Genomic DNA, 11,281 nt, shown 5'->3' on the forward strand with positions numbered 1-11,281 from the left:
AGTCAAGTGCTTTAGCCACTATGCTACCAGAGCTCCTATTAGCCATTAGAGAGATGCAAATCAAAACCACAATGAGATACCATCTTGCCCCAGCACTAGCAGCAAAGTTCAACAAGAAAATAACAAATGCTGGCAAGGATGTGGAGAGATTGGGAGTCTCATACACTGCTAGACTATCAAAGGATACAACCACTGTGGAAAGCAGTATGGCAATTCCTTCCAAAGCTGGAATTAGAAATACCATTTGACCCAGCCATTCCATTCTAGGTATATATCCTAAAGAAGTGAGAGCCAGGACAAGAGCAGATATATGCATACCCAAATTCATCACAGCACTATTTATAATAGCAAAAAGATGGAAAAAAGCAAGGGGCCCATCAACAGAAGAATGGATAACCAAACTATGGTACATACACACAATGGGATACTTTGCAACCCTAAAGAATAACACAGTATCTGCAAAACACCATATAACATAAATGAACTTGCAGGACATTATGCTGAGTGAAATAAGTTAATCACAGAAGGACAAATATTGTATTAGCCTGTTATTGTAAAAAGTCAAGGAAAAGTTCATATAGGGAAAGAAATTTTCTTCGTTGGTTACCAGGGGTGGGAGAAGAGAGGAGGGAACACTGCTAGGTAGGTAGAGATAAGTATTGATTTGGGTGAAGGGAAGTGAGTGATCAACATGGTGGCATTGAGGTAGATGAAGACATAGAGGGTGCATGGGAGGTACAGACAACAAAGGTAAACCCTTTTGCACATACAATACTGTGTTGTCAGTGAGTGCAAACATTGATAGATGGGTATACAGGCTGAACTATTAGGTATGTCTATGCAGGGGGGAGGGTGCCCATGATCATGTATAGGGTTGGCAGACAATGTTTCTACAAATGTATTTGTATGTTCTGTAAGAATTTCCAGGTATATAGTAGAGCTGACAAGGGATAAGTTTATATTCACTTCTTGGCCACAGCCAGCTACCCAGGGGGAGCAAGTAGCTGGACCTTTGGCTCGGGACCATGGTCATAGGGGATGTCAAGGTCAATCGGCATAACATACTACACAAAAGCATTGTTCCACATCCTAGTTTGGCGAGTAGTGAGTGCAATCTTAAAAGCTTGCAAGCAGCCATCTAGATGCAACGATGAGTCTCTCCTTGTCCAGAGCAAAGAAGAATGAAGAAAACCAAAGAGTCATGGAAACAATTGGTCCAAGCAACTTGTACACCATGCAGTCCTCAGTCTATATGACTATGAGACCAGAAGAACTAGATGATGCCTGGCTACCACTGTCAACCATTCAGAAAGGCATCTATGTAGGAGATCCTGGATAGAGGGGGAGAACATGTGGAACAAAACTCAAAATCATGAAAAAAAAAAGAAAAGAAAAAAAGACCAGGTTTGCCCCAAGCTGCCCTTCCAGTCTGAAATTGAACCCCCTCCTGTGGCTTCCAGCCAAAGAAAAAGACAGATATATGAGCGGAACATCTACATTAGGTAGATACACTCTTTAGAGAGATCAATCATGGGAGAATAGAGGGCTGTGTATGCACAGGGAGACAGGTCGAGGGTCAGAAGTGCATGGGAGGGAAGGACACAGGGAAGAGGCAGGTAGCTATGAGGAGGAGGTGGGAGGAGGAGCTATGAGGAGGAGGTGCTGTTGCATTGTGGGAAATTGCAGTCAATGTCATGAGACAAAGTGTATGTGAACTGCTGTATAGAAGATGAATTTGCTCTGTAAACTTTTACCCAAATCATTTTAATAAAATTAAAAAAAACATCAAACACAGTCTCAAGGACCTGTAGGATAATATTAAAAGGTATAATATTCATGTCATTAGAATCCTAAGGAAGAGAGGAAAGAGATTGGTGTAGAAAAAGTGTTTGAAGAAATAATGGTTGAGCTTGTGAGCAGCCATCTAAGGTGCATCTATTGGTTTCTCCTTGTCCGGAGCAAAGAAGAGTGAAGAAAATCAAAGATACAAGGAAACAATCCAAAGGACTAAGGGCCTATTTGAGCCCCAACCTCCATGATCCTGAGACTAGAAGAACTAGATTGTGTCCAGCTGCCACTGCCAACTGCTCTGAAAGGGATCACAATAGGTGGTCCAAGATAGAGTGGGAGAAAAATATGAAACAAAACTCAAAAAAAAAAAAAAAAGAGTAGGGCTTGCTGCTCTGATAAGACTGGTGGAACCACTGAGATTATGGCCCTTAGACATCCTTCAAGCCTGGAACTGAAGTCACCCTTGTGGCTCAACTTTCAGTCAAACAATAGACAGGTGTACAAGGTGAACAATAACACTAGAGAGGTATGCACTCCTTAGAACAATTATATGAGATCAAAAGGGTAGCATTTACCAGGGATGAAGCTCAGAATGCAGGAAGGGATAGAAAAGAAGGACAAATGGAAACAGTAAACGCAGGAAGGAAGGAGGAAGAGTGCTGTTATATGTAGAGACTGCAATCAACGTCATGAATTAAAATGTGTATGAATTGAATGGAAAACCAATCTGCTCTGTAAACTTTCACCCAAATCACAATAAAAATTAAAAATAAATAAAATGAAAGATTGATTTAAAAAAAAAAAGGAAGTGTGGTAATTCAGTTTGTGTGTCAACGTAGCTGGGCCTGGTTGAGTGGCTGGGAGGCTGGATGTATTATTACCCATGATGAAACTGGCAGTCAACTCCATGGCGGAATCTACTGTGAACAGCTGAGTAGCTGTCTTAGGGAATGTGGTCTGCTTCCTGTATATAAGCAGAAGCCTTGGGGAATGATCTCTAGCTTATGGCACGCTTGGACCCTGCATGTAGCCATGTCATTGTTCAGCAGCCTGCCATGCTCTGCCGACCTTGGGACTTAAATTAATGGACCTAAATTAATGGCCTGCTGTGTGGTTTGGTAACATCAGGACTGTGCCTTTTTTACTTGTCAACATTGGGTTTCTCAGCCTCAGCAGCCAGCAGCTATCTGAGTGAAGAAACACCTCTAGCTCCAGTGGGCCAGAGCAGGAGGCATAGCTGAACCCCAAGGTTGAGGGGCTTTCACCCAGCCCTAGAGCCTGGCACTTTGAACTTGGACTTAAAGCCTCCAACCTGTAAGAGAATAAACTCCTGTTTGTTAAGGCCATCGGCATTTGCTGTATGTTCTTGTCAGAGTGGCACTAGGTAACCAGAACAGGAAGTAACTAAGTATGCAAAAGAAGATAGATTGAAAAAAAAATCTCATTAATAGGTTGGCAGTTCAAACCCACCAGCCACTCTACAGAAGGAAGAATGGGTATCTACCACCTTGGAAACCCAAAGGGAGTCACTAACTCGATGGCAGTGAGTTTGGTTGTTTTTTGTTTATTTGTTTGTTCTCATTAATAAGACACAATATTCCAACTATGAAACAAGTACATAATACTACTTAAAAAAAATCAGAATAATCTTGAGCTCTAAGAAAACCTTAATAGAAGGGTGGGAAACCTCCCAAAAAAAGGAAAAAGATAGAAAATAGAATATGCAAAGAAAATTAGAAAACTAGACAAAGGAGTTCAATATTTCAAAAACAAAAGTTCCAGAGAGAATGGGAGGAAAAAAAATAGAAAAGAAGAAATTAGTTTTAAAAAATAAAATTTTCCCAGAATGAAAAAGATGTATTCACCAATTGAGTGAGCACCCTGAGTGCCCAACCAAATGGGTGAAAATAGACTGACCCCAGGACACATCAATTGTGATATTTCTCAACAATGAGGAAAAGAGAAAATCCTACACTTTTGGAAAGGAAAAAAGATCATATAAAAACAGGAATCCTAACATTAACAGTTAACATCAACATTAGCACTGGAAGTTAGAAGGTAATAGAAAAATTCCTCCAAAATTCTGAATGAAATTTTTTTCCAACCTAGAATGCTACCCAGCTCAGCTTTTGATCAAGTTTACAAGTAGAATAAGCACATTTCAGATAAGCGAGTCTCAAATGATTTCTTTCCCGTGCCATGTACCTTTTCAGAAATGGTTGGAAAATGCGTTGGACCACAAAAAGGAAAGTAATCATAACGCCTTAGCCTCTTAGTGCTGCTGTAACAGAAATACCACAACTGGATGGTTTTAACGAAAAGAAACTACTTCTGTAGTGATACTGCCTTGGCAACCCAAGGAGGGGTCGCTATGAGTTGGGTCCGACTCGACGGCACATAACAACAAGAGGCTAGATAATCAAATTAAGGGCATCAGCTCTAGGGGAAAAGCTCATTCTCTGTCATCTCTAGAGGAAGATCATTTTCAGTTCCTGTAGATTTGGCTTTCCTTGATTGGCAATCTCCATGTAGCGTGTCATCTTCCCCAGCCTTGGTGTTTGTGTCTCCCTGTGCCTAATCTGCTCTTTTTATAACTCAAAAGCAATTAAGTCTAAGACATACTCTACACTGAAATGGGCTCATTAACATAACAAAGCAAGCTCTACTCTCAAATGAGATCACACCCATAGGTATTCGGGTTAAGATTCCAAAACATTTTTGGAGGACACAATTTAATCCTTAACACATAGTTTACTAGATGGCTCAATTATAAATAGTATCTACATAGGTGTAACAATGTTAACAGTAAATATTGATTAAGTACAATTCTGTTAGAAAGACAAAACCAAAAACCAAACTCACTGCCATTGAGTGGATTCTGACTCATAGCAACCTCCTTTGGGTTTCCAAGGCAGTAAAGCTTTACAGAAGTAGATTGCCCAGTCTTCCTTCTGCAGAGTGACTGGTGGGTTTGAACCGCTAACCTGGTTAGAACAGGGGATGGCAAAAAGGGTATGTGCAGGGACAGGAGGAAAAAGACTAAAATCTCATCTTCCATAGTAGGATGTCAAGAGATACTAACTGAAACTGAAAAACTGAGAAACAGCTACCCAAAGAATACCATTTAGAGTCAAAGAAATAAATACCAAAATATTCAGCTAAAATACATTAAACTACTATATTAATCTGTCACCTGGGATGAAAATTAGGGTTGGAGTGGGAGGATGGGGAACTATTGTTTTTTTAGTAACAAACCTTGTTACTAAATTAGTAAAGCTAATTGACTTTTTAAATCATGAAGATGCATAATTTTGACAAAAAAGTTTAAAAACAAGTTAAAAATCTTTTTTTAATTTTAAGTTTTTTCAAAAGTTTAAAAAAAAATTAAGGTAGCAGTACCTTGACATGGCTACCAAATCCTAGGGCTCTGTCCTTAGCATTTAGTTGTTGTCATGCATCTAAAGTGCTCTGGAGGGAGTGACTTACGGCAATCAAACTCACCAGAAACTGCTGTTAAAAACCAGAATGACAATTTACTAATTTATTATGTAAAAATAGAACTGCCAGTTTGACCAAATTCTTGTTAATTACATCAAGAATGATGTCCAGTATATAAAAGGTATTCAATTAATATTTGTAGAATACCTGTTATACTCGTTATCACATTCTCTTCTTGCAGGCAAATCTATATAGTGGGAAAATATTGCTATCAAAAAGTTGCTTGGTAAGCACAGAGCCAGGTTAAGGAGTCAGTTGAATGACCTAGTGGTTGTCATGGAAACTATTGCTTCCATTTCTACTAGAGGAATGGACTAATCCAGTCTGTTTACTCCTCTCTTCATGGGTTAAGAAGCCTTATGGATAGGGCTGGGACGGCTGCTCCCTTCTCTGCTTCCTTTTCTTCTAATCTGCTTACTTACCCCTTTCCATAGGGCTACACTCAGTCTGGGGACCATTCTCTCTATTTAATGGTGGTTAATTTCATTAAATGTGGTAATGGCATGGTAATAATATATTCTTCAATATCCTTGTTAATTAGAGGTGCATATTGAAGTATTTATGAATGAAATGATATGATATCCAGGTTTGGCTTTAAAATATTCCAGAAAAAAAAAGTAGAGGTTGAGAAAGAAATAGAGGAAACAAGATTTGGCAAAATGTTAGTAATTATGAAAGCTAGTTGTTGAGTGCATGAACCCATTATTCTATTGTCCTTACTTTTGTGTACATTTGAAATTTTTCACAGCAAATATAATAAATAAAATTAATAAATAGCCTCCTTAGAGATGGTTTTTAAATTATTTTACAGTAGAATTCCTCCTTCTTTAATGTTATTACTGTTGTTATTGTTTTGTTTTCTAGAAATATATTCTACTTACAAAAGAAAACTGAACCTGTGGTTGATGTTCAAAATAACAGAGACATATATTGGCTAAGGAGATGATTTTAGTTAGCTTTTTGCATCTCTAAGAATCCTAAAATGCTACCAAACCAAAACCAAACTCACTGCCATTGAGTCTATTCTGACTCATAGTGACCCCCATTGGGTTTCCAAGGCTTTACAGAAGCAGACCATCCCATCTTTCTTCTACAGATCAGCTGATGGATTTGAACCACTGACCTTTTGGTTAGTAGCCAAATGCCTTAACCCCTACACCACCAGAGCTCTTTTAAAGTGCTACAGGAGGAAAAAAATGGGCTTTCTGAATAGTATTATAATTAGAAATATAGGAAAGTAAGATTCCTAATATTACTGACTGCTTCAACAAAATTTTGCACATCACCAGATAAAATGACACCCAGCTAATGCATGCATCTTTATAAAATGCTCTTTCCTTTTTATTTTCCAGAGGCCGTTTCTCGATAGTAAAGAAGTGCATTCACAAAGCTACCCGCAAAGATGTTGCTGTGAAATTTGTTAGCAAAAAAATGAAGAAGAAAGAACAGGCTGCCCATGAGGCTGCCCTCCTCCAGCACCTGCAGCACCCACAGTATATCACTCTCCATGACACCTATGAGTCTCCCACATCCTACATCCTGATTTTGGAACTGTGAGTACAGGACCCATCTCTCTAAGGTGGTCCCCAGCTGTTGGGGTCATTTATTGTCCCCAATTAATGGAAAGGACACCTACAAGTTACACAGTGTTTTATAGTTTAGTTTATACAGTTCTGTATGTAGCATGCACACTCTCTCCCTCATTTTATATAAATGCTCTTCCCATTTTATAGATAAGAAATGCAAGGTTAAGGAAGGTGAAATAAATAGCTCCTTAAAACTAGTAAGTGGAGAAGCTGCAACTTGGACCCATATCTCTTTCACTCCAATTTCCTTTTTTCTATTATGGACTCTTGAACTGTGTAGGAAGTTAGGAAAAGATATTGACAGAGGTAGAGTGGAAATGCTAAGAAAGAAATGCACACATTTGGGAGAATTGCTGTGAGATAGAAAGGCGCTTGGTTGAACTTGAGGTTCAGGGAAGATTTATGGATGAGGCTGTGCCTGACCTAATCCTGTGCTGAATCCTGGTTATGCTGTGAGCTTGGGAGGCCATTGCTTTGTGGTGACTGAGATTCTGATTCACTAGCCTGGGAGGGAGCTTGGGTATCTGCATTATCCAGAAGCTCTTTGGGTGAACTTGGCAGCTGAGACTTGCTGGTCTAGGAGCAGAGCTACTGTTAATTACTCCCTTGAGCATTCCAAGAAGTTCAGGGGGATGGATCCAACTAGGCCAAACCTACTCTACTCTACTCTTACCACTCCTACTTCACCCCTAGGTGGGTCAGAGAAAAGAAAAAGAAGGCCTTCATAGGTCCTTTGCTCCTGTCAAGGAAAGTAGGAGAAGAGACCAGTGGGAAGGAATGAGCTAGAAAAGAGAGAGAAGACTTCACAAAAGACCTATACAAAGGGATCTTCCAGCAAGATGACAAAATAGGCAGACAAGCTACATAGACCCTCTTCAATAAAGAAAAGAGAAACCAGTTGACATAGATACTGAAGATTATCCTGTAGCCCTGAGCTTTGAAAGGAAGGATAAAGAAGTGGTTTAAATACCAACTAGTAGAAGAACCTGAATGAAAACAGAGAATAAGGACACTAATGGAACTGCAGACTATCGGCTATCCTGATGGCACGGCCAGTTGGAATATTTACAAGTGGCCTTAGGATCTGGTCAATAACCTAACACTTGGCCCTGCTCACTAAGGACTGCATGGACAACTGTACTGGTGGCTCATAATGAGAAAGAAAAATAACAAATAAGGAGACAATAAGGAGCTATGGACTTTTGGCTGTCCTGAGGGCCCAACCATTTTGAATATTTGCAAGCAGTCTGGCCATTTTGGATATTTGTAAGCTGCAATGTTCTTATACCAGTGACCTAAAAATAGGCTCCATTTGCTGAGGACAGCACAGGTAACTGCACTGGAGGCTGACTATAGAAAAGATGCAATATTCCTCTTGTTACTCTAATACCCCATACCCTCTTGGTGAACAGAGGTGTGGCCATCCCCCATCTCCACCCACCTTCTGGATCAGCAAGAATTCCATCCCAGTCTGTGTGTCCTGATGGAGCTTGGGTACCTGCCCCGTACATCCCATTTGGGTTTTGTTTGTTTGATTTAAAATTGTTTTTTTATTTCTTTGGCCCATTTTGTCTTTTGTCTTTTTAAAGTATTTCTTTAAATATTCCTTCTCATTTAATGCATTTCCTTTGTCTGTGTGTGTGTGTTTATGTGTGCGCGTGCAATTGTTCTGGTTTGTTTATGTGGTTTGTGTCTTTTGTCCCCTTGTTTTTATTTTTTTGGAGTTTTTTATTGTTGTTGTTGTAGTCGTTGTCATCTAAGTGGGAGACAGCAACCATGTCAATACAACCCAATCACACCCACACCTCCTGCAGCTTCACCTACTGAGTGAGGGCCACCACATATTTCTGCACCAACTGACCATCGATACATGACAGTCAATACCAGCTCAACTCACTCTTAACTTCACTTCATGAGCTAACACAGATCTGTGCATACACTCTCATTCTCTATCATCCCCACCAGGAGACAGGTGGTGAGTGCTTAAGTGTGGTCAGCTAGGAATAGAGAAGCATAGTACCCTGCTTACTCAGATATATCAAACAAAACAAAGGAAAAAAAATCATAGGTGAATGACACCAATATACAATCACCAATTAAATATAAATACAACAACACATCACAATATCTCTGAGACAACAGACTATAATAGCCCACACAAAGAAGCAAGATAAAGCAGTAGAAACAAGGGACCAGGATATAGACCCAGAAAATATCCCTATGGAAGAAACAGTATTTGAACTCCCTGATACAAATTCAAAAGAATTATTTTTAGGTACCTTCAACAGATTGAGAGACAGATCAAAGCAAACACTGACAAAATTAAGGAAAACACAGACAAAACTCTAAAAATATTTAGGGAAACAACACAAGAACCAAATGACAAAATACACAAAAAATTAGAAGTGATACAAAATCTACAAATAGAAATCCAGAAGATGAATACTAAAGTTTTGGAAATATAGAATATAAATCAATTAGTGAGATTGAAGACAAATACCTCAATACTACTTTGTTAAGGAATCAATCAGAAAAAAAAAAGATCAAAGCAAAATGAAGAAAGCCTAAGATTCATGTGGGTACCATCAAGAGGAATAACCTATGTGTAACTGGAATTCCAGAACAGGAAGAGACAAATAAAACTACAGAGAAAATTGTCAAAGATTTGTTGGAAGAGAATTTCCCTAATAGGATGAAAGATGAGAATATATGCAATCAAGTTCAACGAACCCCAAACATGGTAGACCCCAAAAGAAAATCATCAAGAAATATCATCATCAAACTCACCAAAACCAAAGACAGGAAAGAATCCTGAAAGCAGCATGGAAAAAAACAAAAAGTTGCTTACAAAAGGCAAGCACGAAGACAAACCTCTGATTTCTCAGAAGAAACCATGCAGGTGACAAGGCAATGGGATGATATATATAAAACACTGAAAGAAAAAAAATCTCCAACCAGGAATTATCTACCCAGCAAATTGTCCCTCAAATATGATAGTGAAATTAGGACATTTCCAGACAAGCAGAAATTAAGGGGATTTGTTAAAACCAGCCCAACCTTCCAAGAGATTCTAAAGGGAGTCCTTCAGACAGAGAACCAACAACAACAAACAATGACCAACAATTAACACACATGATGATACAACCCAGAAATCAACCCAGTTATAGAAGTATCCAAACTAAAATAACCTTACAAGACTGTAAACAGGGAACCAGAGACATCAATTGGTAAATGAGAACAAGTACAAGCCAAAAGGAGGGGAAAAAATAGTTTAGTTACAGAACTTTAAATGGTGAGGAAATCAAGACAATTGCAAGAGAGAACAAACTGTTCTAAACTATTATATATCACAGGATAACCTCAAAGAAAAATAATAAACCTTTGCATCAAAATAAAAAAGGATGAGCATAGATGTTTAGCAAATACAAAAACAATAACAGCTAAGGAAATGATAACATAATTCATAAATAAAAATGAGCTCAGCACAGGAAATTACATGGAACAAAGAAATAAGCAACACCATGAAAAAACACATAACAAAATGACAGCAACAAATTCATACTTGTCAATAATTACACTGAATGTAAATGGATTACATGCACCACTCGAGACGGAGAGTTACAGACTGGATAAGAAAATATAACCTGTCAATGTGCTGTCTAACAAGAGACATACCTTAGAGACAAAGACAAAACTTGACTAAAAATCAAAGGTTGGGTAATGACATATCAAGCAAATGGCAATCAAAAAAGTGCAGGAGGGGCAATATTAATTTCTGATAAAATTGACTTTAAGATAAAAACCACCATAAGAGACAAGAAAGGACATTATGTAATGATTAAAGGATCGATGGAACAAGAGAACATAACCATAATAAATATCTATGCACCCAGCAAAAGCACCCCAAAATACATAAATCAGACTTTAACAGAATTGAAACGACAGATGACTCCACAGTCATAGAAGGAGACTTTAATAAACCAATTTCAATGAAAGGTAGAACTAGAAAGAAACTCAACAGACTCAGAAGAACTAAACAATTCAATCTACCCACTTGACCTTATAGACATCTACAGAGCACTTCATCCAACAACAGCACAATGTACATTCTTTTCCAGTGCACATGCAACATTCTCCAGGATAGACCATGTGTTAGGCCACAAAGCAAGCCTGAATAAATTTAAAAACATTGAAATACTGCAAAGCATTTTCTCAGATCACAATGCTATAAAATTAGAAATCAACAATAGAAAGATGAACAAAAAAGAGCAAACACATGGAAACTGAATAATACCCTCCTTAAAAATTACTGGATAGAGTTCCGGCAAGATGGCGGACTAGGCAGAAGGATTGCACAGACCCTCTTCAACAAAGAAAAGGGAAACCAATTAACACAGACACAGAAG

At 38.5% G+C, this 11,281-nt stretch overlaps 1 protein-coding gene across 1 annotated transcript in view; it reads left to right on the plus strand.

The window, feature by feature from the left end:
- The window catches only part of KALRN (kalirin RhoGEF kinase), a 1,074,930-nt gene that overhangs the window by 1,036,920 nt on the left and 26,729 nt on the right, over positions 1-11,281 (plus strand). The window contains exon 59 of the mRNA XM_042782122.1: positions 6,642-6,842. Coding sequence (XP_042638056.1) covers positions 6,642-6,842 — 201 coding nt within the window. The remainder of the gene's footprint in view (positions 1-6,641; positions 6,843-11,281) is intronic.

Source organism: Orycteropus afer, unplaced genomic scaffold (assembly GCF_000298275.1).
Source record: "Orycteropus afer afer isolate SDZICR_OR568_19922 unplaced genomic scaffold, OryAfe1.0 scaffold00245, whole genome shotgun sequence".
In the NCBI taxonomy this organism is placed as follows: Eukaryota; Metazoa; Chordata; class Mammalia; order Tubulidentata; family Orycteropodidae; genus Orycteropus; species Orycteropus afer.